Source organism: Macaca fascicularis, chromosome 18 (assembly GCF_037993035.2).
Source record: "Macaca fascicularis isolate 582-1 chromosome 18, T2T-MFA8v1.1".
Lineage (NCBI taxonomy): Eukaryota > Metazoa > Chordata > Mammalia > Primates > Cercopithecidae > Macaca > Macaca fascicularis.
Window position 1 is genome coordinate 78,885,016 of NC_088392.1, and position 25,852 is coordinate 78,910,867.

The following is a 25,852-nucleotide window of genomic DNA, read 5'->3' on the forward strand; positions in this document are numbered from 1 at the left end:
ACGACCAGTTTTCAGGAGAAAAGACAACTGATGGCAACCCGGCAGTGACCAGGGTTTTTGGCATTATCACATAAAGACTTACAGTTGCTTCATGAGGTAAAGATAAAGACAATTGAAATGAATAGAAAAGAGGACCTGTTGTTTTTTATAGGAAAAATTGTTTTTATAGAAACTATAAAAATGAACTAAATGGGAATTTTAGGACTGGAAAATACATGATTGAAATAAAATACTGGATAAGCTTAATCTCAGAGATGACAGAAGGAAGACTTTGTGAATTTGAAGATAAATCAGTAAAAGTTACCTAAACAATACAGATCAAAAAGATGGAAAAATACTTCATAAAGACCTATTTTGCCAATAATTTGTCAGTCATATCCTTGATCTTATTACTGCTTTTATCGTTGACTTATCAATACTATCATTGTTTCTGTTATCTGAAGTTTTCACTCATACATCTTTTTCCTAGTTTCTTTTTAAAGATTCTAAGTATCATTGTGGAATTATGGTCGCCCCCCTCTTCTTTTTTATTCACTTTTCAAGCTTGAATCTGTGTAGATATTTGGAAGAGATTCTCTTTAAAACGTGGTTGTGATCTAAGGCTTGCGTCAAAGTGTGGTCCCCAGACCAGTAGTAAGAGTGCCCCCTGGAACTTGTTAGAAATGGGTGAATCCCAGACTTGCCCCAAGCAGCCAAATCCCAGGACATGAGAGTTGGGAACGTACTGTTCTCGGATATTTCCCCTCAGGTGTCCCGTAGAAGTTACTATAGCATTTATAAATCTCTGTTTATACAAAGACTCTGAAAGTTAAACTCCAGGTGTTTTTAATACTGCCAGGATACTGACTTTATTAAACAGACATAAATTTGACCATGATCCTCTCTTTTGTTTTAGAAAACAATTGCTCAAGTCTTAGTTCATCTCCACAGAAATGACTATGTAGCTGCAGAGAGATGTGTCCGGGAGAGCTACAGGTAAGACGCTGTCTGGGCCCTCTTGACTGGCAGTGTTAGCGCTTCTGTTTCTACAACTAAGATTGCTGCTAGGACAAATGTTCCTGGCCATGAGACGGTTATTTCTAAATCTTAGGAGTGCTCGTCTACCATTTCATCTTTTACAGTGGGCATTTTACACGTTTTGTTGTTTGTTTGTTTGTTTGTTTCCTTTCCTGTATTTTTCTCTTGGGGACCTCCATGGAAGTGAATGACTTTAGTCATTGTAGTCATTTTGTTTTATTTGCCTTCTAAGAAAAAAAGAATAAGAAAAAGGAGAAAAAAATTCTCCGATTGTATGTTACAGAAATCAAAATGAGGGATTTTCTTAGTGTTTAACATGAGCAGTCTTAATCTCAACACTGTTAACATTTGGGCTGGATGATTCTTTGTGGTTGGGCCTGTCCAGTGCACTGCAGGCTGGTTAGTGGGATCCCCGGTCTCTGCCCTCTAGATGCCACTAGCATTCCCACACTTTTAAGTACCAGAATGTCTCCGGCATTGTCACATGCCAGGGGCAGAGTCATCCCTGCCTGGGTTGTGTTCCTTTAAGGAGAAGGTAAAGCCGTGTGATTTGTGCTCACTGCAGCATCCCCGGGTTCAACGGCAGCGAAGACTGTGCTGCGCTAGAGCAGCTTCTTGAAGGTTATGACCAGCAGGACCAAGACCAAGTGTCAGATGTCTGCAGCTCGCCGCTGTTCAAGTACATGGACAATGACGTAAGCGGACCTGTTTGCGTGGCTTTCATCTTTTCTCTTGAAAGAAAGCTTTCTAGTGAGATTTTTACCCGTGTACTTAAGGGATTTTTTCCTACCTCTTTTTTTCTTCTCAAACTACTACTCATAAGGAAACTGACCACTTGCATTGAATTTCACCATAGATTTAGATGAAATAGATGGTAGTTGTGTGGTTTATAGCCATTTACTCACCCGTCTAACTGTTGACCATATACATATTTTAAAATTCAAGCTTATTTCTCAACTTTTCCTCTATCTGTTGTCCTGCATAGGTTGCTTTTACTCGTTTCTTTTAGACGGACCGTCTGAAAGAGACCCATTCTGTAGTGGCCTTTGTAATTCAGTAGACTTGCGGGGATCCGTGATGACTAGCTACGTGTTGCCGGTCACTAATTCTCTCTAAACCTCAGTTAATTCATTTGTAAAATGAAGCCCCTAGTACCTGTCTTGCTGGACTGTTGTGAGGAATACATTAGTCAGTGTGTGAGAAACATCCTCACGTGATGCCTTGCACGTAATGTGAACCAGGACTATAAGTTTCTATTTGTTCTATTTTTTCAGTGGATTTGTAAGTACCTGTTTTAATTAAGAAATTATAATTGATACTTTTACTAGTTGTGTACCTGCCCCACCGTGGCCATGAGGCATAGAACAGCGTTACTGGGTTTTGTTTTCCATCTGAATGGCAGAATTGGTGGTCATGAGGGCGGAGAGCCAGGCTGTCTTTTTAGAGCTGAGTAAAACGTGTCGGGATTCTAGTTATCCAGCTTTTAAGAACATGCTCTGTTGTTGACAGTATGCTAAGCTGGGCCTGAGTTTGGTGGTTCCAGGAGGGGGAATCAAGAAGAAATCACCCGCAACACCACAGGCCAAGCCTGATGGTGTCACTGCCACAGCTGCTGATGAAGAGGAAGACGAATACTCAGGAGGACTATGCTAGTATTTTGCTTGCTGAAAAGAAAAGGGAAACAAAGGTAAAAATCCTGACATGCCATTTCAAGGACTTGGGAATAGATTAGGGATATACGTACTTCATTACAGTCATGTTGGATCCTAATAAAGACTTAGGATCTTTAGTTACCATCTCCCCAAATCACTCATTGTATCCATTACCTGTGAAGCATATCTTTTTCTTTCCATAAGAGCTTTTCTAAGACACCAGCAGGAATTTACAGAAAATGGACTGTCTATGTTTTAATATAGCTGATGAAAAACTTTGCAAGCCAAATTATACATAAATTATGTTCTAAACAAAAGGGGTAATAAGCATAGGTATTCTTCTCTCTTGGACGCTTGTAAGTTACTGTTAGTGAATTGTTTTTTACATTTAATAATTGCTGCTAAAAGTAATGTTTACTGATAAAAAATTATTTTAAAATTTGTTTTGGAAAGGAAATTTACCCCCATGATGTTAGATACATTTAAATTATCAAGTCTTTTCAGAGATGAGATGGAGACAGGAAGTTATTTTGAGCCTTACAATATTATTTAGCCCAATAAAAGATGGATTGAAGCTCTTATTATGAGTTTGAAAAATTTTGAAGGTAGCGTATTAAAGTGATTCTATAAATATCTTCAGTCCTCTCTGAAGTGTGGGTATTTCTTCTATCTAAAAAGTACATACAGTGACTGTCTTCAAATCTACTTGGTTCTTGACCAAATAGGAGCTCATGGGTAATGAATACCTTCGGGGGTTTTGTTGTTTTTTTAAGGGTCTCACTCTGTTGCCCAGGCGGGAGTGCAGTGGTGCGATCACAGCTCCCTGCAGCCTCTCCTGGACTCAGGTGATTCTGCCACCTCAGTCCCGAGTAGCTGGAACTACAGGCATGCACCACCATGCCAGGCGAATTTTTTTATTTTTTTATTTTTTTTTTTTTTGCTATTTTTTGTAGAGATGGGGTTGCTCCATGTTGCACAGGCTGTTCTCAAACTCCTAAGCTCAAGCCATCTGCCTGTCTTGGCCTCCCAAAGTGCTGGGATTGTAGACATAAGCCCCCTCACCCAGCCTACGAATATCTTTCTAACATTGTAAGAATGAGGTAATGTTTCCATCAATCTAATACAGATATATTTCTTCCCTCCAAAATAATTTGGTTTGTTTTATTGTAACTCCGTCTTAAGTTGACATGGAAAATGCTATATAGGCCAGACGCGGTGGCTGCTGCCTGTAATCTCAGCACTTTGGGAGGCCGAGGCTGGCAGATCACGAGGTCAGGAGATCGAGACCATCCTGGCTAACATGGTGAAACCCCTAGTCTCTACTAAAAATACAAAAAAAATTAGCCGGGCATGGTGGCGGGTGCCTGTAGTCCCAGCTACTTGGGAGGCTGAGGCAGGAGAATGGCGTAAACCCGGGAGGCAGAGCTTGCAGTGAGCCGAGATCATGCCACTCGCTGCACTGCAGGCTGGGCGACAGAGTGAGACTCTGTCTCAAAAAAAAAAAAAAAAAAAAAAGAAAAAGAAAATGCTATGTACTATGAAAACTTAGCTGAAAGGGAAGAATCATTTTAGAAAGACATATTTAAAACACCGCACTGCTAATATATTGATCCTTTGTAGTTATTTCCTAAAATGCTGTTTTCGAAACATTCCTTTATCACCCTGTGTGGCTTAGACCTATCTCATAATCTGTTAATTGGAAAGAGGCTGCAAACACCAGTAGTGTGCATTCTGCAGGTACACGCTGCCGAAGAAATTTCCTGCTTATTCATGCCCCGTCTCTGTCTCTTTTAGAGTCATAACTTATTTAAGTATAGGATACTTGATTTTGCTAGACTTTCTGAAAACACCAAGGTGGAGTATCAGAAGTGATTTTAGTCACAATTAGTTCTGTGGGAGAGCTTAGACAGAATAACATCCTCCTTTGGGAGGTGGTCTTGGGTGCGTGAATGTTGGTATACGGTCTTTATTTTAGGTCTGATACAAAACGCTAATAAATTTAATGTTTTTCTTCCTTAATTTATTGGCATAGTTCTTCAGGTAGCAGCTCATTTTTATTAATGATATTGGGATTAACTATGAACAAGCTATGTGTAGACATTTGCATTTAAGGACATTGCGGTGTTTCAAAGATCCCATCATTGCAGCTTGTATCCTTTAGATCCAATCAGAAACTTCTGGTGTCTTACATTAATGCTCATTTGAGCTAATCAGTAATCTGTTTAAACAGATTTGGCAATACTTTAAAGGTATTGTAGACTATTTATTTATAGATCATATTACCCTTAAAGTCTTAGGGGAAAAAAGTTGTCTCATGTACTGAAAACTTTTTTTTAAAAAGGTGATGATGAAGTGCATTCTGTAGCAGCAGCGCAGCTGGGCTTTAAACCACACAGAAGGCTGTGTCCAAGGGCAGCCTCCTTCACCCTTCCTGCCCCCAGTGAGGACTGGATAACTAGGACTTGGGGATATTCTTTGTTGTCAGGGTTATTCTATATAGTAAAGAATATTTGGTTCACATTTATACATTTTCTTTTTCCACTCACATAAGTTTCTATCTTGAGGGCATAGTCCAAAGTGTAAAACTTGGTGTTTACGAGAATTGTCTTCCAGAACTCCACTGTCATCGCTTTCACCAAAGTGGAAGTCTGCATGAATATGCTCAGAATCTACTATTCAACATTCTGTTACGTTGTAAGTGAAGTCCACCTACAAAATAGATTTAATATATTGAATTTATTTGTACATATGCAGAGTATGGTATTCGTGTATGGAATCTGCTTTATTCCTATTTTTTCCAACTCTGATGAGTAGAATATTAAATGTGTTGTTATGGAAATGCAGAGTATTGCTTCTATAGGAAGATAATTATGAAAATAAAACCTGAAACTATGTAAATATGATTATTCTTTGTATTATTTATTTTGTTTAGCTTGTTAATTTTCTTTTTTCCAGGGACACATTCTCTTAATTATATGACTTCAGCATTATTTTACAAGGACAGTATTTTGTTATCTGCAGTTGTCTTTTCTGCTCTTTGGGAGTAAGTTACCTTTGGGAAGGTAAAATACCAGTCATTCAGTTATTGTAATACTTTAATATACTGCTGTTTGGTGAGATGGAAGACTAATACATCTTCCAAGATTTGATTGGGTTAAGTGAGATAAAACCATATATGATTAGGAGGCTAAGAGAACTGATGTGAAATTGTTTACATAATTAGCACCTTAATTACTGGCAGATTTACTTACAATCAGACATTTATTGGATGCTAGCTATGTAATATTATCCCTGTCTTTCGTGGAATAGAAATTAATAATATAATTTGATACCTGGATTCAGGAGAAGTTGGAGTAAGAAAGAATGCAGAAGGAGTGGCTGTCAGACATCGTGTGATTTTGTATTTCTTCCAGGACACCTTGGAGTGTCTTGAATGTGGTTTGTGATCACTATCGTGTTTGTAGCAGCAAGAGGAGATAGCCAGGAAGGATAACCAAAGTCCACCTTTCGCTGTCACCCCCCGCATTGCTTTCATTCGACTCATCAAGAAAGGGTCAATAATGACTTTAATGTGATGAGTTAAATTTAAGGACATTAAAAACATCTTGTAAGTAAAAAGGACTGGGGCAAACACCAGTTTTGAAAAAGGAAAACAAACTTTCCACTCGATTGTTTTTATTCTAACGAGGTTTTGTGCACAGAAACAACTTACATGGCTTTTAATTAATACTCAAGGACCCTGAATAAAATGCCGTCAGATAATTACCTCCACTTCACAAACTTGGCTTATTAGCTCCCATAGAGTTACATTACCTTTACAGGCTTTTTTAATATCTGACTCTCTTAAATTTTTCAAGGGGCCTAATTTAAACAGCCTTAAAACTTTAAAAAATTTTTCTAAGTACTGAAGTAATCCTTATAAAGCTAGTAAATCCAACATTACACATATGGTAATTTGAGCTTTCAGATTTTCAAATACTGTTTGTGAAAAATTCTCAATCACAATTAAACATTGAAAATCAAAAGGGGAATATGTAAGATTTTGTTAAATGTTTTAAGAACCTTAAATGTAAACCTGCACAGATTATCATAACGATCATAAAATTTATTCCTAAACATAACTAGAAAGTATTATCACTAAAGTTGACTTTATCAATATGAAATACTTATTTCTCTACTTAACCCAGGGTAAATCATTTAATTTAGCCAAATAAGAAGAACAAATTTACCTTCTTGGGAGGGCCAAAATGCTGTTGGGACCACAGCACAGTTGGAGTGCAAAGACTGAGATGTGTGCTGTGAGTGCTAAGTTCTTGCAGGAGATTCTGTGCATACGCAGGTGAGCATGGTCGGCCTTCTTTTTCACTTTAGTTTTTGTACCATGTCAGTGGGGCACACCAGGACTGTGCCTTTCAGCTTAGAGTTCAGTTCACAAAGCAGTGGACCATGGCATTTTAAAGTCTTCATCCTTGGGTTTATTATTATGGTTTTTTGTAACCTTACTTTAACATTTTGTAGTGAGATTTGGATAGAAAGAATTCTGCACCTACAATCAGGTTGAAGGCACTATCTTCCCCTACTTGATTTGGATTGAAGTATCTTTATTACTGTTCAGTTGGTTCCCATGTCTTTTCATATTTCATGGATTTTAGGCCACAATTTAGTAGTCATACTGATAAATTCATAATTCAGTAGGCTTTATATTGATAAACTTAATGGAACAATCACCACTATAGATACGATGGCCTCATTACAGGGAAGGTATGACTTCATAAAAAGTTGATTGGTCAGGATGGGACTGTGTTATGCTGCAGTAATAAGCCTCAGATCTCTGGTTTAACATGACAAAGGCTCATTTCCATTCATGCCACGTGTCCACACAGGTCAGCTCTGCCCCATGTCTGCTGCTCTCAGGGCAAAACAAGGGACCACAGATCCCAGTGATAAGAGAAAGGAACTCAAGATGGTCTTGTACCATCAATGTGCTGCTCATCCCAGAAGTGAGACACCTGATCTATAGTCATTCACCACATCATAAAGGGGCCAGAGCCTTTGGGGGCCTGTGGACCAGGAGGGAGAGGAGAACCACCAGCTATGCTAGGGATTATACAATCTGCTTATATCCTAAAGCATTTGAGGTCAATCAGAAGTTATTTTGATTAACTTTTTCTAATTCTCATTATAGAATTTTAGTGGAAAACAATATAGTCAATCCTACAGCAGTCACTGTTACCCTGTCACACACATTCAGGTGGCTTCACCATATTATTACATGTAGCCCTGACAGTCATTCTCTTACCCTCGTTTTTCAGGTGAGTAAACAAACTCAGAGGAATTAATTTACTCTGAATGTTTTTGATGTTAATATTCCTAACAGGAGATACTGTTTAAACTGGCTTCTTGGTTTTCTGTCATTTATGTGAAATGAAAAACAACAGTAGGCCAACTTGGAGTTTGAGCTTTCAATTTGATGTTTAAATAGGAATGTGAGCAATTGGTTGTTAAAAATTAAGCAGCGTGGTTCGGACTGGCTGGTTTCCTAGCTCAGATGCTATGGCTTTCATCCTGGGTAATCTCAGGTCTCAGATTTTCCTGCACTAAGGAGTGGGAACATCCAGGAAGATTGAAATCGGGGTCTCTGTCACTGAGATTTCTTCCTCCCTTTGTTTTTTCGTGTCTCATACTTAAAATTTTTCTGTCAAATCTCAACATTTCTCTTAATCCTGATCCAAGTAGTAAACCGTATTGTGGGGAACATCAGGTGCAGTGCCTGGATGGCTGGGGAGCATCCTTCCAGAAGTGGCATCGTTAAGTGAAGGTTCAGGGCCTGAGCATGTAAAGAACAGCCCAGGATTTGGACATCACTTGACTCTTACTACACAATTTGTGGGGCTGAAACTGGGAAGTCCAGGGCAGAGAAAGAGGCAGGAAGCAGTTGGGGTGAGACGCCCTTGACTCTGGGTCCTCTGTCCTGGCTTCTGCAGTCTTTCTGCTCTTCTTGTCTGTCTCTCTGATGCGGTCACATGCATACGCTATTTCATTTCATCCACACCGTCCTGGCAGGAGTGCAGTTTATTTCATTTTACAGAGGGGCACAGAGAGTTTACCCCGCTGCTGAGTGGCCCCCTGTGCTGACGTGCATAGCCCCCGCACGTCCCACCATCTGATGGAGACACAAAGCGCTGGTTCAGATGGCCTGGTGCCTCCCCAGATCACTCAAGTTTTAGGCCACTGATTTGGGCCTCTGCTTACGTTTTCAAAAAGCTGCTGTATTTATACATTCCCTTCATGGAAAAAAGCAATGATGAATGTGGTTCCTACTAGGAAAGCTATGGGATGTATTTTTCTAGCCCTGAAGTCTTGGGTATGGATGATAGAACTGATTGTAAATGGCTTAATAAATCAGGCAAAGTCTGTCTAAGCTGGGGTGTAATCTAAATATTTCTAGTTTTCTTCAGTAACATTTGGTTATTGGAGACATCATTGTATTTTCATGCTTTAATAATATGTTTAACTGTAAAAAACAAAAACAACAAAAAACCAAGCCGGCTTTCCACGGTTGCTGTGTATGGAAAGGAAAATCTGGAGACCCGAGGACTCACTATGCCTAGGGGGAAAGGCAAGCTTGGAAGCTGAGTCACACAGAACACTGGCTTGCCTTTTGTTCCTCAACAGAACAGCTAGCGATAGAAAGCAGGGTCTCCCCAGGTGGCCTCTGTCACCCAGATACTGTAAATTAACAGCTCATCTTCCTGGTGAGGGATGAGAGGAGAGGAAAAATACCATCTCCCCCATGTAACCCACTGTTCCTCTTCCCCCTCCTCACGCTCAGTATGTGGATGAATGAGCTGTAATCAAGGATGTGACCATACCCTCTTCTGTTTTCTTTCCTCTTTAAATACTGAAGTGCCCAAAATCGTTTTTGGAAAAAAAGTGCAGACCACAGATCCTACCGTGGCTTGTGTTGTTCTCCCAGGAGCATCCTCAACCTTGGCAAAATAAATCTCCACGCCAACTGAGACTGCCTCCATCACTGGTTTCATGGTACTCTCCAGGCGTTGTCCTGGGACATCCTCCCAACCCTGTGAGGGAGGCAGCCAGGCCCCCAGTACAGACTTCACCCAACACCAACAGAGAGGTCACAGGGCCCTCTCAAGGCCACACAGCTGCCTGAACGTGAATCTGCGTCCTGACTCCTGGTTGGTCTGAGTGACGACAGTGATGCACTAGGACAAATGTGTGACTTTTTATCTGGGACTGGATCATAAAGGCACCAAAACATTTGATGACTCGTGTCCACAAGACACTCAGTGAAAACTGTTGAAATGAAGGGAAAAAAATGAGGGAAAGTATCCTGAGGCCTGTGAGGGGGATTCAGAATGAACGTCATCCCCAGCGATCGGTGAGCATCGTTTTGTAAGAGCTCCAAACGACATGGCGAGCCGTTGAGCCGACTCTGAGGGTCACAGAGGTGAGCAGCCCATCTTGTTTCTGGGAAGTTCGTCCAGGGATGAATGAGGCGAGCCCACAGGTCCCCACCTTGGGTGCCTCCCTGTTCTCCAAGGTTCACTCTGCTTCTCCTGAAGCCGCGGGGATGATGCTTGTGTGGAAAACTTGCTGCTAAAGGCAGCCTGAGACTCCGGACAGAGCAGAAGCAGAAGCAGGAGTCATCAGCTCAAGCTCCCCCAGGGCCTCCTGCTGTCCTGACACAAGGGCCAGGAGGGCCTTTCCGGCAGGGCAGTTCTCTCTTTCTGTTTTTTTCTTTGTTTGTTGAGACAGGGTCTTGCTCTGTCACCCAGGCTGGAGTGCAGTGGCACAATAATGGCTCACTGCAGCCTCAACCTCCTGGGTTCCAGCCATCCTCCTGCCTGAGCCTCCCAAGCAACTGCAACTACAGGCGCACACCACCACACTTGGCTAATTAAAAACTTTTATTGTAGAGACAGGGTCTCATTCTGTGGCTTAGGCTGGAAATGCAGGGGTGCAGTCATAGCTCACTGTAACCTCAAACTCCTGGGCTCAAAGGAGCCTCCCACTTCAACCTTCCTGGGCACCACACCCACCTAGTTTTGGGTTTTTTTATAGAGATGGGGTCTTGCTTGCTGCCCAGGCTGGTCTGGCCTCAATCCTGCCTCAGCCTCCCAAAGTGCTAGGAGAGTTATTTTGTTGAAGAAAACTTCCACAGAACACTTAAGAACTAAAAGACATTACATGACTAATAAGCACGACATCTCAAAATCCATGAGAATGTAAGAAATTTCTTCCACATCTTTATAGATACTGAGATCTGTTTTGAGTATATTCTGAGAAAATTAAGATGGGCTAATGAAGGCCTAAAGGAATAATCAGCAATTTAGAGACACATGAGCATATTTTAAACTCATTTAAAAATCCACACTATTCATTGAAAAGCCCTACTAAACAAAATTAGTTCAGACAAAGCAATAAGATGACAAATCAAGCTCTCTCCAGAGATGAAAGAAAAGCCAGTCTCAAAGATGACTATAACTAGCTCTGTTGCTGGAAAGACCAGGGCACCAGGCCAGCCCGGGGAGAGACTCCACCTCTTCAAAGACAGAACAGTTCCAAACATGGCAGGACACAGTGCTCACCCTACAGTGAACCTCTGGGAATGTGTTATTTTTTAAATTCAGTTAATTTTTTTTTTTTCAGTCTCTCCTGTCGCCCAGGCTGGAGTGCAGTGGCGCGATCTCAGCTCACGGCAACCTCCGCCTCCCAGGTTCAAATGATTCTCAGGCCTCAGCCTCCCAAGTAGCTGGAATTACAGGCGTGCACCACCACACCCAGCTAATTTTTGTATTTTTAGTAGAGATAGGGTTTCATTATGTTGTCCAGGCTGGTCTCAAACTCTTGGCCTCAAGTGATCCACCCACCTCAGCCCCCCAAAGTGCTGGAATTACGGATGTGAGCCACTGCACCTGGCCAAGACTTTCTCAATTCTTAAATCTCAGGAAAGATACCTGGCCAGCCAGTTAATAGCCTCATTAGAATTACTCTGACATACAATTCTGCCTCCTAAAGAGAAACAAGTAAGACCCTCTTTGATCACAGGTGGGCCAGGTGTGGTGATTCAATCCCAGCACTTTGGAAGGCTGAGGTGAGAGGATCACTTGAGCCCAGGAGCTTGAGACCAGCCTGGGCAACACAGTGAGACCCCATCTCTACTGAAAACTTTTTAAAACTTAGCCTGGCATGGTAGTGCATGCCTGTGGTCCCAACTCAGAAGGCTAAGGCAGGGGGATCGCTTGAGTCCTAAGGTCAAGACTACAGTGAGCTGTAATCACACCACTGCACTCCAGGCTGGGAGATAGAGCAAGACCCCGACTCAAACAAAAATAAAAAAAGCTGATCACAGAAACAGCAGCTTTCAGAGATTAGTTTCCTTCTGTCTGTCCCACGTCTTGGGTTCTGAACACTCACATGATATTACTGGGGTCACCTTCAGGGTGTTCATCAGAGGCAGCAGTCGGCACACACTGGACTTTGGGTTTCATTCGCAAAGCTTCCTGAGAGCACAGATCCACAGCAGTGGATGAGAGCCAGAGTTGTTTGGGAATCAGGCGACACGCTTATATAGGAAACAGATACACACAGCGCCATTATTTTGATTTATTGCATTCTGAAGTACCCTGGGGGGAGGGCCTGAGAACGATCCGCTTTATCAGCAGTTCTAAAGCCTTATTACCTGAGATTTATATTCTGGGGGGAAAAAAAATCAAGATTGGATTATCAATACGTATTTCACAGGAGATCTGGGTTTTGGCCCTGACAGAGGAACACGTACTAACCTGAAAAAGGCTACGTGAGATTAAAGAGAGAAACAGCTAAACACCAAATCCTGGTGAGAGAGACGTGGATTTAAAAGGCCAGCCACTCACTGTAGCGTGACAGCTCCCTCTAGGGTAGCCAGGAGCAGAGTGTGAGCCACTGGCATGGAGCGTGGGCCAGGAGGGCCACCTCCCCAGGAGCCCACAGCAGCACAGGGAGGCCTGGAGTGCAGCTTTGCCTCAGCCACGGTCACTTCTCATCATCCCGCCCATAGTTAATCGTCTGTAAGGCCTGAGCTATGAGCATCGCCATCTCCCGGGTGCTGGCAGCAACCACTCTGCAAGCCATGAGGTCGAGGGGTCCACCTGGGGACAGAGACAGAGCCAGGCATCCGGGTTACCAGAGAGGGTTGAACAACGTTGTATGATAACTTACCCCACATGCACACAGCACAGGAAATGGCACACGGAACCGTGCCCAAGCCCCAACACTCGTATTAAACAGGTGGTCTAGGAGTGAATCCAGCAAAGAACAGAGGGATGGAGCCCCTCCCGCCCCACCCCGGTGTGAATACAGTCCAGGACTACACAGAACAGAGGGCAGCTCAGAAGCTGCCACTGCCTTAGAGATGGAGACCATAAAAGTCCTAAGAAATGCAAGTGATGGGCTAGACCCGAACAGGGGAGCTGCCCTTCTCAAACTTGACTATGCACAGGGGTCAGCCAGGGGCTTGTGAAACCAAGGCTCTGCCTCAGCAGGTCTGGGTGGGGCTGAGGCTACCTGCCCACAAGCTCCTGGGGTTGCACCGCTGCTGTGGGACCCACACCCTAAGAAGCTGAGGTAAAGATAAAGCCCTGCATCTTCCTGAGGGACATGAAACAGGTCTGGCTGCATGGGCTGGAGATACATACAGTGTATCTCCAGCTTGCACATACATGAGCCTTCAGGTGCTCTAGTGGTAAAATCAGAGTGATGGGGGCTTTAAAATGTGGAATGGAGGCTGGGCATGGTGGTTCACACCTGTAATCCCAGGAGTTTGGGAGGCCAAGGCAGGTGGATCACTTGAGGTCAGGAGTTCGAGACCAGCCTGACCAACATGGCGAAACCCCATCTCTACTAAAAATACAAAATTAGCTGGGTGTGGTGGTGCACGCCTGTAGTCTCAGCTATTCAGGAGACTGAGGCAGGAGAATCACTTGAACCCGGAAGGCGGAGGTTGCAGTGAGCTGAGATTATACCATTGCACTCCAGCCTGGGCGACAAGAGTGAAACTCTGTGTCAAAAAAAAAAAAAAAAGGCCAGGCACGGTGGCTCACACCTGTAATCCCAGCACTTTGGGAGGCCAAGATGGGCAGATCACAAGGTCAGGAGATCGAGATCATCCTGGCTAACAAGGTGAAACCCCGTCTCTACTAAAAATACAAAAAAAATAGCCGGGTGTGGTGGCGGGTGCCCATAGTCCCAGCTACTCAGGAGGCTGAGGCAGGAGAATGGCATGAACCCAGGAGGCGGAGCTTGCAGTGAGCCGAGATTGTGCCACTGCACTCCAGCCTGGGTGACAGAGCGAGACTCCATCTCAAAAAAAAAAAATTGTGGAATGAGGCCGGGCACGGTGGCTCACACCTGTAATCCCAGCACTTTGGGAGACCGAGGCAGGCAGATCATGAGGTCAGGAGATAAAGAGCATCCTGGCTGACACTGAAACCCTGTCTCTAATAAAAATACAAAAAATTAGCTAGGTGTGGTGGCACACGCCTGTAGTTCCAGCTACCCGGGAGGCTGAGGCAGGAGAATCACTTGAACCTGGGAAGCGGAGGTTGCAGTGAGCCGAGACCGCGCCATTGCCCTGCAGCCTGGGCGACAGAGTAAGATTTGTCTTTAAAAAAAAAAAAAAAGTGGAACGGCCCTGCCTAGTCCTGCTGCCAATGGCTGAGACATTTTCATTTTTATATCTTGCTGATATGTTCGTCAAGCCTTTCCAAAGCAGAAATAGGAAACAAGTAGAATTCAAATTACAAAAGATCCACCATCCATGCCCAATAGATACAAGCGAGCTCCAGTGTTACTGCTAAAGCTCAGTGAGAATGGGATCTGTTGGATTCACCTGGCTTCTGATTGTTATTCCTGAATGAACATTAGATGCAAGGTCAGCCTGAAACTACGTGGATGTAGCAGGCAGCACAGAGTTAGGGGCTCACATATACCCCCAGGTGCTCAGTCACTGGGCCTCAAGTGACCGTGAAGCAGAAGGAACAGCCATCTTCCAGAATCATTCTCCAAAACCCAACCGGACGCTCATGCTCTGTGCTGGTGCTGACCCAACGCCAAGCTATGGGGCCTTGCAGAAGCAACTAACCTCAGAAATTCAGGGAGCACAACACCTGCTCTGGTCAGCTCATTGCATTCTTGTGGGAGCCCTTAGAAAACTGTCATTGGGCCGGGTGCGGTGGCTCAGGCCTGTAATCCCAGCACTTTGGGAGGCCAAGGTGGGTGGATCACTTGAGGTCAGGAGTTCGAGACCAGCCTGACCAACATGGTGAAACCCCACCTGTACTAAAACTACAAAAATTACCCGGGCCTGGTGGCGTGTGCCTGTGATCCCAGCTACTTGGGAGGCTGAGGCAGGCGAATCACTTGAACCCGGGAGGCAAAGGTTGCAGTGAGCCGAGATCGTGTCACTGCACTCAAGCCAGGGCAACAGAGCGAGACTCTGTCTCAAAAAAAAAAAGAAAACTGTCAGTGGCGTGTAAATGGGAAGTGGCAGTGCTGCTGCCATCTGGTGAAGAAATCCTGATCCTATGGTGGCAAGGGATGGCAGGAAGGAGGCCAAGCTGGTGCAGGCCACTGTCATCATGGCACCCTCACATGCTCTCAACAACAGAAACTGTGGCCGGGCATGGTGGCTCATGCCTGTAATCCCAGCACTTTGGGAGGTCAAGACCACAAAATCAGGAGTTTGAGACCAGCCTGGCCAACATGATGAAACCCTGCTGTACTAAAAATACAAAAATTAGCCAGGCAGGCCAGGCGCGGTGGCTCACGCCTGTAATCCTAGCACTTTGGGAGGCCAAGACGGGCGGATCACAAGGTCAGGAGATTGAGACCATCCTGGCTAACACAGTGAAACCCCGTCTCTACTAAAAATACAAAAAATTAGCCGGTCGTGGTAGCGGGCGCCTGTAATCCCAGCTACTCAGGAGGCTGAGGCAGGAGAATGGCGTGAACCCAGGAGGTGGGGCTTGCAGTGAGCCGAGATCGCGCCACTGCACTCCAGCCTGGGTGACAGAGCAAAGACTCCGTCTCAAAAAAAAAAAAAAAAAAAATTAGCCAGGCATGGTGGCACACACCTGTAATTGCAGCTACTCGGGAGGCTGAGGCAGGAGAATTGCTTGAACCCGTGAGGTGGATGGCTGCAGTGAGCTGAGATCGTACCACTGCACTCCATCCTGGGTGACAGCAAGACTCCGTCTCAAAAAAAACAGAAACTCTGGGGAAAGTGGGAAATTCAGTTGGTGGGGACCTCAGGAAGTACCCCACCCACAGTGTCTCTCAGTCGTTTCTGTCGCTGCATTTCAGGGACAGGAGAGCTCACCCGAAGTGTCTATCACGATGCCGCCTGCTTCCCTGATGATGACTGTGGCAGCCGCCAGGTCCCAGCAGTGCAGACCGAACTGGTAATAGGCATCCGCGGCTCCCGAGGCCAGGTGGCAGAGTGCCAGTGTGGAGCTTCCAATCACTCGGACCCTGGAGAGAGGGAGGGGAGGACAGTGCAGGCGGGAGTGGAGCCTTTTCTGTGGTATGCAAGCTGACTTCAGCCAGGTACCCTGGCTGGGCATGTTCCCCAGTGAAAAATGAAGCACAGCACTTCCGCCAAAGCTCTGGAGGCCGAATGTAGGGCCCGGAGCCACCGACCAACAGGCCTCTGCCAGACGCAAATGCTCTGTGCAGTGACAGCTCCCAGCTGACCGAGCTACTGAGCACCTGAGATGCAGCAACCAGGGAAGTGACTCCTCCTCTACTGAACGTGACATGAAGTGTCAGCGGCCTCACGTGGCTAGGGGTCACAGCACAGCCCTGCTGGGAAGGCAAGAGACAGAGGATTCCCTGGGCTTTGATAAACCTGTCTGACACCAGGCCCACTTGGGAAGGACTCTAAGTACTCGCACCATTCACTGGTTGAGCAGCATGAGGTCAGTTCCATGGATTCTGATCAGAAGGGACACAGGTGCCCAGCCATCTCCAGAGACCTGGCTATAGGAGCATCTACTGCAGGCGGGCCCCTCACAGGGCTTCCCTGAGTCTGGTGTTCATGTGCCCCTCCTACTCCTTCCACGCCAGGCTTCCTCCTCAAATCCCAGAGGAGTTTTAGCAAGCCCGTGTTCCGTTCTTCCTCCTCTGGCTGCAGGGTGTTCCCCGAGCTGAGCCTCCTACCCATGTGCCTTGGCGTGCAGCAGCCGCTCCATGTTACTCAGGAACAGTTTCAGGGTCGCAGGGTCACGCTTGGGGCCGATTTCGGTCAGAACCAAGGCCTTTGAGAGATCTGCAATAAAGAGAATTTCCTGTCACCAGAAAAAGCGAGTCTTGGTTCTAACTAAGGAGTGCAGACTTCCAATGTGAGCCTTTCTTTCTCAGAGTAGGGATCAGCTTTCGACTGGTTCATGCTGACTGCTTTTCTGATAGCTATGTTGAAAACTAAGGATGGGCCGGGCACATGGATCATGCCTGTAATGCTAGCACTCTGGGAGGCTAGGGAACAAGGATCACCTGAGGCCATGAGTTCCAGACCAGCCTGGGCAGATGGTGAGACTCCATCTCTACAAAAACAAATTAAAAGTAGCCAGGCATGATGGCACAGGCCTGTAGCTGCAGCTACTCAAGAGGCTGAGGTGGGAGGATTGGTTGAGCCCAGGGGTTCAAGGCTGCTGTGAGCCATGATTGTGCTACCCATTCCAGCCTGGGGGACAGAGCAAGGCCCCTGTTTCTTAAATTTTAAAAAAAAAAAAAAAAAATCACTATCATTCAATCAAAAAGAAAAACAAAATGACCCCAAACTGAGAACACTCCATGTTTGGAGGGAAACAATGCCTCAGTAATCGCTTAACTGCTCTGATCACAAATATGGAAATACCATTTTCTTGGAGAAAGCAACTTTTAAAGAATGCTGCTTTGGAAAGGGAAGCTGCAGGAGTGAGCCCTCTGGACGCAGCGGGGTGCTGATGCCTGGAATTCACGGCCTGCTGTTTATGTAACAGCAGGCGAGGCTGCCAGGGCCGGCAAGCCTGGCTCAGGGCAGGACGTGACCGGGATTCTGCTCCTGTCCCTGCCTCACTGCTGGGGATCAGAGCAGTTTGTCCTTGTGCCACACCCCCAAACACAGCCAAACTTCGGTCATGTCCTGTCAGGCCTCACTGCTTGAGTAGGACGTTGCCAAACCAGGTGTGCTCCATGACAAAACAAAGCCAGTCCCAAAGTCAGGGTGGGGGGAAACAGCTTCCATCACATTACTTCATTCAGTGGACCCAGTTCTGTGTCACCACTTTCAAACTCTCCGCTCACCCAGGAAATCTCTCAGCCAGGATCCAGGTCCAAGTGCCCCTTTTCTTCCATGGAAATTCCCATTTTACACCTTAAAGCACTTTCTGCAAAACACGTGGCTCCACACTAGAGCAGCCTGCCTGCCCTCAGGAGGCCCAGATCATTCACTGTCGGCCATGCCAAGCACTGAAGCTGAGCCATGAGGCACTCCTGGCCTGGGACTGGGCAGCAGGCCCTCCACAGATACCACCTGAGCCCTGCAGCTGCCACCCACCGCTGGGACAAAAGGCGGTTACTCCAGATGCTCCTAATCCACGCAGGATCTGCAGACAGGCTCCAGCAACCCTTCCATTCCTTACCCTCCAAACCTCACCCTCACCTGGCCACAAACAGATGGTATTTTTTCCGGGGGTGATGGGGGGCAAAGGCTTCTATTGAAGAAAAAGACATCAGCAGAGCCAGGCTGAGTGAGCACTCTATACAGTTACTGAATGAATGAGTGCTTTCCCGCAAACACCAGCACTCAAGAAGGTAGGATTAGAGTCTCAGTTTTGATTTGGTTCATTAAATTACTAGTATTTTAATTTATGGGAGAAATGTTTGAGGCAGAATTTTGTTGGCTAATCTAAGAATCTAAATACTATATACAATACTGATTTTGGGGGTAAACTAATTCTGAATTACAAATATTTTAGTTAGAAATGCTCTTTTGGCTGGGTGCGGTGGCTCACACCTGTAATCCTAGCATTTTGGGAGGCTAAGGTGGGCAGATCACCTGAGGCTGGGAGTTAAAGACCAGCCTGACCAACATGGAGAAATCCTGTCTCTACTAAAAATGCAAAATTAGCCAGGCGTGGTGGTGCATGCCTGTAATCCAAGCTACTCAGGAGGCTGAGGAAGGAGAATTGCTTAAACCCAGGAGGCAGAGCTTGCAGTGAGTGGAGATCGTGCCACTGCACTCCAGCCTGGGCGACAGTGCTAGACTCCGTCTCAAAAAAGACAAAAACAAAAACAAACAAACAAAAAAAAGCTCAGTGGTTGCCAGGGGCTCGGGGGAGGGAAGAATAGGCGGAGCATGGCGGGTTTTTTAGGGCAGTGAAACTATTCTATATGATCCTGTAATAGTGGATGCATTACAACACCAACAGTGAAGCCTAATGAAAACTATGAACTCTGGGTGTTAATAATGTGTCTCATTTTAACAAATGCACCATTCTGTAGGCGATGCTGATGGATGGGGAGGCTGAACGTGTGTGGGGATAGGAGGTGTATTGGAACTCCGTCTCTCTGCACCTTCTGCTCAATTTTGCTGTGAACCTAAAACCGTTACTCTAAAAAACAAAGTGAAAGAAAGAAAGAGGGAGGAAGGGCAGGGATGGAGGAGGGAAGGGAGGAAAAGGAAAGAAGGGAAGGAGAAAAGGAAAGAAAGGAAGGAGAAAAGGAAAGACGGGAAGGAGAAAAGAAAAAAATGGGATGGCTTGCATGTTACTTTGGCCAGGAAAATCAAGGAAGGATGAATTGTCCTAGAGGAGGCCGTAGGGGACAAGAAAGTGAAGTGGCAGTGACATCTTGTCTAATCCCACCCTATTTCTAATTTACTCATCTAACAACTTCAAGTCTTACACACGTGCATAGAGTGCTTTTTTTTTTTTTTTTTTTTTTGAGACGGAGTCTTGCTCTGTCACTCAGCCTGGAGTGCAAAGGCGCGATCTCGGCTCACTGCAACCTCTGCCTCCCGGGTTCAAGCAATTCTCTTGTCTCAGCCTCCCAAGTAGCTGGGATTACAGGTGCACACCACCACACCCAGCTAATTTTTGTATTTTTAGTAGACAGGGTTTCACTGTATTGGTCAGGCTGGTCTCAAACTCCTGATCTCAGGTGATCAACCTGTCTCGCACAGTACTTTTTAAAAATGGTTTTATAGCTTATTCTTTTGCTTGCTCTTTCAATATAAAAACGTCTCATATACATCTTTTGCCATCAGTACCTTACTCTTAACAGCTGCACTCTATTCCATCCAGTGCAACGACTGCAATTTATGTCACCATTCCCCTGAAGATGAACATTTTTCATTTTTTTAATAAACAATGCTTCATAAACATCTTTTCTGTGGAGGTTTATATAGTCATACTGATTTTTTTCAAGATAGATTAGCACAAGTGGGATTTCTGAATCAAAGGGTGTGCATATTTTAGGTTTTGATATTTTCCAAATTGCCCTCTGGGAAAGCTGAATCAATTGTACATACGCCCCCTCAACCCCACTGGGCTATGAGGAGTCCTGTACTATTTCCAAGTCCCTCACAGGCAGGCTCACCCTGGAGGTACACTCTAAGAGTGATTTTCTCGGAGCGGTAAAATCCAGACAGTGAAATCCTAACACACAGGGCACTTCCTGGCACCAGGGTTAATGACTCCGGGAAGAGATGAAGGAGGACAATGACGATTTCTCCCCAGGAACTAGGAAGCTGGGCAGTCCATTTCCCCTGGGAGAGAAGCACCCACTCGTAAACGCCTCACCCAGTCTCCCCACACCTGAGGGCAGAGATGAGCACAGGGCGGGTGGGTGGAGGAAAGTCCGCCGGTGCCAGCCTAGACAGGCAGGTACTCCCGATGCCAGGGCTGGTGTAGGAAGCGCAGGGATCTTCCAACCAAGTGCCCTGGGGCATTTCACAAAGGGAAGTTAATTTGTGTGCAGGAAACAGCAATTTTTCACTTGTTGACAGTGACTCAGTCTTCACTCTTCCCGACAGACCTTTGCGAGCACTTGCCAGCCTACGTGCCACTGTCCCTGTCCAACCAATGAGAAACCCAAGCAGGGAGAAGCGACATGAGCTGCTCAGGCCATGGAGCCGTTCCGTGGTGGGGCCCCGACTTGCACCCAAGCTTGTCTGGTGATTGAGTGAAGGCAGGGATTTCTTCCATAGTTCTCCAGTGAAAAGCTTGCTCTGAATCCAGCACCTTCCTCTTCTGGCCGCCCTGAATGAATTCCTTCTCATTCTTGCCAACATAGGTTTTCCCAAATGAAATCAAGAACAGAGTATAGGCTGGGTGCAGGGGCTCATGCCTGTAATCCCAGCACTTTAGGAGGCCAAAGTGGGTAGATCATTTGAGACCAGGAGTTCCGAGACCAGCCTGGCCAACATAGGGAAACCCCATCACTACTAAAAATACAAAAAAAAAAAAATTAGCCAGGCATGGTGGCACATGTTTGTAATCCCAGCTACTGGAAAGGCTAAAGCACAAGAATTGCTTGAACCTGGGAGGTGGAGGTTGCAGTGAGCCAAGATCATGCCACTGCACTCCAGCCTGGGCAACTGAGCCTGGCCGTCTCAAGAAACAAAAGAACAGAGTATATAACAGAGCATAAAGGGGTCTGAATGTTGCCACCTAAAGGCAAAATGCTTTCTACTGTTTTATTTTGCTCCAGATAAGGGGAAAAAAAGCTTAGGACAACCCCTACTTAATATTGTCTTATGATTATTTCTGACAAGTTATCCATAATTACTATGATTTCTGCATTTTATTGCCTTTTGTCCTATATTTACCGTATCTTAGGTTTTAAACACACACACACATATATGTTTTTTTAAGATGGAGCCTCGTTCTGTTGCCAGGCTGGAATGCAGTGGTGCAATCTCAGCTCACTGCAACCTCCACCTCCCAGGTTCAAGCAATTCTCCTGCCTCAGCCTCTGAAATAGCTGGGATGACAGGCATACAGCTAATTTATTTTTGTATTTTTAATAGAGATGGGGTTTCTCCATGTGGGTCAGGCTGGTCTCAAACTCCTGACCTCAAGTGATCCACCCACCTCAGCCTCCCAAAGTGCTGGGATTATAGGTGTGAGCCACCACACCTGGCCTAATATATATCTTTTTAATTTCAAATATTCTGTGATTTCATGGGAAGCAGGGAACAGGGAATTCTTAATAGGTAGAGCTCTTGTCTGTAGGAACAAACATTTTGGAGATACATAGTGCTGATGACTGTACAACATTGTGACTATAATTAATGTCATTGAATGGTATGCTAAAGAGTAATTAGAATGGAAAACCATATTTACATACATTTTACTACAATAAAAATATCTCAAAGATTTTGAAATAGGGCATCTCTGTATATTCTTTCAATAAACAGATTTTAGGATGAAAATGAGTATAGCCTGTGACTTCCAGCAGTTTGGAAACCCTTGCCCTGGCTGAGCAGTGCTAAGAGTATGCTGTCTTAGGAGAAACTTGACAACTCAAATGATGAGAGAAGTCATTTGTGTACACTGAAATACGTACTCATGAGCTGGGCATGGTGGCTCATGCCTGTAATCCCAGCACTTTGCAAGGCTGAGGTGTGCCGATCGCTTTGAGGTCAGGACTTCAAGACCAGCCTGGGCAACGTGGCGAAGCCCCATCTCTACCAAACATACAAAAGTTAGCCAGGCATGACTGTGTATGCCTGTACTTCCAGCTACTCGGGAGGTTGGGTTTGGAGAATCACTTGAGCCCAGGAAGCAGAGGGTGCAGTGAGCCGAGATCAGCCACTGCACTCCAGCCTGGGTGAGGGAGCGAAACCCTGTCTCAAAAAAAAAAAGAAAGAAATATGTACTCACGGAGTAAAAGGCAGCTGTGCTTTAAAGCCTATAAAACATGCCTGTGGGCACAAGCTGGTTTTGTTGGATATATAACTTCTGTGACTACACTTTCATCAGTGTGTTGTTTTGGAGGTTTTTTTGGAGACAGGGTCTTGCTCTGTTTCCCAGGCTAGAGTGCAGTGGCGCAATCATAGCCTCTGTTACCTTGAACTCCCACGTCAGCCCTCTGAGTAGCTGGAACTACAGGCATGCACCACCACAACCAGCTAATTTTTAAATTTTTTGTACAGATAGGGGTCTTGCTACGTGGCCCAGGCTGGTCTCAAACTTCTGGTCTCAAGTGAACCTCCTGCCTCAGCTTCCCAAAGTGCTGGGATTACAGGTGTAAGCCACCACGCCCGGCCTACCAGTGCATGTATCTATAGATACATCCTGATTCTTCCAGATGTACAGAACGTTAAGAGCTACTCCTATGAAAATAAAATTTAACTCCATTTAATTTAAAAATACATGTGCTAGACAGAACAATCCTGCCAGGGGCTCGGGAGAAGTGCTTGGAAGCAGCTGCTTCCTGCCTGCAGTGTTCACTGTGGATGAGGGAGACGTTCGGGAGCGCAGTGGACGGTGCTTGCGCAGCACTGTGAAGGCGCTGAATGCCACTGACTTGTTCGCCTTACAATGGCTAATTTGAGGTTGTTTTTGATCTCAATAAATTATTTTTTAACCAAGTAATTTTAATGGAAAATGTACTGTTTCAAATCCTGAAGATAGAATTGGAAGCCTATATAATGGGCCATGGTTTTTAAACCTCTCCAAATTCCCTCTGATACAAACAGAGCAACTCGGAGAATAAAAAACCCAACTACAGACGTTGTCTACCAAAAACAAACATACCCGTGAGGTCTGTCCACACTCCCAACACAAGCGGATGGGGCAACCCTGAAGCAGCTACAGGCACGCGGGGCACCGGAACCTGTGCGGGAAGAAGAGGGAAGCACCGGAGGACGGGAGGACCTCACAGGCCACCCCAGCAGCCCCTCACAGGATAACCACAAAGGAGGAAAAAAGAGCCAAAAATCTAAAGATGAGGCCAATTTTTTGTTTGTTTGTTTTAGACAGATACCGCTCTGTCACCAGGCTGGAGTACAGTGGTGCGATCTCGGCTCACTACAACCTCTGCCTCCAGGGTTCAAGAGCTCCTCCTGCCTCAGCCTCCCGAATACCTGGGACTTCAGGTGCACACCACCATACTCAGCTAATTTTCTGTATTTTTAGTAGAGACGGGGTTTCACCATGTTGGCCAGGATGGTTTCGATCTCTTGACCTTGTGATCCACCCACCTCAGCCTCCCAAAGTGCTGGGATTACAGGCATGATCCACCTTGCCTCACCTAACAAGGCCAATATTTTAATACCTCACAAAAACAATGAAGAGGGAGCTGTAGAACCATGAAACTACAAATGCTGTCTGGAGCCCCCAGCTCCACCCTCCAAGCCCGCAAAGCCCAGGAATCCAATGTCAAGTCACAGTAGGTAACTAAAAAGAAGTATGGTTGAATCCCACACACAATTATCCTAAGAAAAAAAGAGTGAGGAGCAGAGTAACATGTATAAGCCAATAAAATAATTTTGCCAAAAAAAATCTAACCACAAAATAGGAGTAATAAAGAATATCAGGAAAAAAGAGCATAATCCAAATCACAGGTCACAGAACTTAGGAAAAATTACATAAAGGAAATATTTCAGAAAAGAAGACAAACTAAAAGGAACACAATGAATAAACACAAGACATTATGCTTTGCAGGAAACAGGGTGAAAAAGAGGAAACTTTTTTAAATAAGATAATTGGTGGAAAAGATAAAAAGAATGCAAGAGGAAATGATAGTGAAGGCCTAACATACATTCAAGTCCCAGAGACAACAAAGCAACACAATTTGGATATTTCCAAATTAAATATTATTAAAATACTAAATATTAAATTAATATTAAAAATATTAAAAAATATATTAAAAACTGTAATTCAAGAAAACTCTTCTACTCTTCTAAAAAAAACTCTTCTAAAAAAAAAAAAAACAGGCGGCAGTATCAGGATCTGAAATCAGGTCTGCATGGTGCCAAGAGACCGTGCTGCTGAAACGCACGCACTCTCGTCTCCTGAAGTCCATCGACCCATAGGAAAGAAAACCACCATGGTAGAAAACACGTGGAACCGCCTGTCCTGAATGGGCCAGTTTAGGTTTTCACGGATGCTTTTTGGCCTTTCTCCCATATGGATGAATCTGGTGACATTTGACTGCATTGTGAGACAGGTACTGTAGGGAACAGAAGAGTGCCAGACAAATGAGCGAAGCCTCAGACCGGCAGCAGCTATCAGCTTTATCCATCAGAATTTTTCTAAAGTCCCAAATGAGCTTCAGCACTTCATGTTTCCTTCATTCTACGAAATTACCAGGCCCACTGGGGGTCACACAAAGGGGCCCCGGACAAATCCTTGCCCTAGTGGAGTTGGTGGTTGAGCTAGCGGCCTGCAGGCTGGGAGGACGCAGAGCTGCAGCCTGACTGAGCTACACGGGCGGGCAGCCAGGACGCCAAGAGCGTGTTAATAAGAGTTCGGTGTTATAATCCAGTGAAATATAGAGCAAAGTTCACCCGAGCATGCTTCATAGCATGCTTCCTCACCACCGGTTACACAATGAGGCTGGAGTGGGCACCTCCTGGCACACACAGCTGTAATTAAAGCTACTTTTTTCACTGCCAAACAAAACACTTCTGGAGAGGGAAGTTGAGGCGGAGCCAGAGGCCACTCCAAGACCTCTCTGGGATCAGAAGCTAAACTGCTGAGTCCAGCTGCTGTCTTCCCCTCAGAGGCCCCCATGACTTCTCCCTTCTCCTGCTCTGGGCTCTCCTGCAGCCGCCTCCTCTCCTTTGCGCAATCTTGCCCGTCCTGTCCCTCACGCAGTGGCAGGACCTCTTCTGATACTTTATCCCTCCTGGTCCCACCACGTTCCTGGCTGCACGGGCTCACAGCAGCAAAGATGGGCCGTGGCCATAGTTCCTCTCACTGCCTTGGAGGCCATCTGGGCACACAGGCACCAGCCAGAGAGGAAAGAAGTAGGAATAAATACAGACAATGAAGAAAGGCTGCCAGGAAAGGAATTTTTAAGAGAGGCTGGAAATGGGTCAAGAGGGGAGGCACAAGGAGGCTGATGGGAAAGCAGAAGAAAGAGTGTAACTGGCAGGGAAAGAGATGGGGCGCCCTGCATGATGTCCACGC

The 25,852-nt window shown here is 45.4% G+C and overlaps 2 protein-coding genes across 9 annotated transcripts in view; one reads left to right on the forward strand and one right to left on the reverse strand.

Moving 5' to 3' along the window:
• NAPG (NSF attachment protein gamma) overlaps window positions 1-17,032 on the forward strand; it is a 37,551-nt gene extending 20,519 nt beyond the window's left edge. For 2 of the 4 annotated variants that reach the window (XM_005587190.4, XM_074022939.1), the window contains 3 exons: window positions 896-975; window positions 1,583-1,712; window positions 2,527-5,567. In XM_005587190.4, coding sequence (XP_005587247.2) covers window positions 896-975; window positions 1,583-1,712; window positions 2,527-2,670 — 354 coding nt within the window. In that variant the 3' untranslated portion in view covers window positions 2,671-5,567. Of the gene's footprint in view, window positions 1-895; window positions 976-1,582; window positions 1,713-2,526; window positions 5,568-16,034 lie in introns of those variants that run through there. The other 2 variants (XM_074022938.1, XM_065534245.1) reach the window with 2 other exon arrangements.
• The window catches only part of IMPA2 (inositol monophosphatase 2), a 48,478-nt gene continuing 34,911 nt past the window's right edge, over window positions 12,286-25,852 (reverse strand). For 2 of the 5 annotated variants that reach the window (XM_005587192.4, XM_065534246.2), the window contains exons 6-8: window positions 16,890-16,998; window positions 16,051-16,202; window positions 12,286-12,823 (exon numbers count right to left, since the gene is read on the reverse strand). In XM_005587192.4, the coding sequence (XP_005587249.3) occupies window positions 12,708-12,823; window positions 16,051-16,202; window positions 16,890-16,998 (377 nt within the window). In that variant the 3' untranslated portion in view covers window positions 12,286-12,707. Of the gene's footprint in view, window positions 12,824-16,050; window positions 16,203-16,889; window positions 16,999-20,096; window positions 21,157-23,439; window positions 23,553-25,852 lie in introns of those variants that run through there. The other 3 variants (XM_074022940.1, XM_074022942.1, XM_074022941.1) reach the window with 3 other exon arrangements.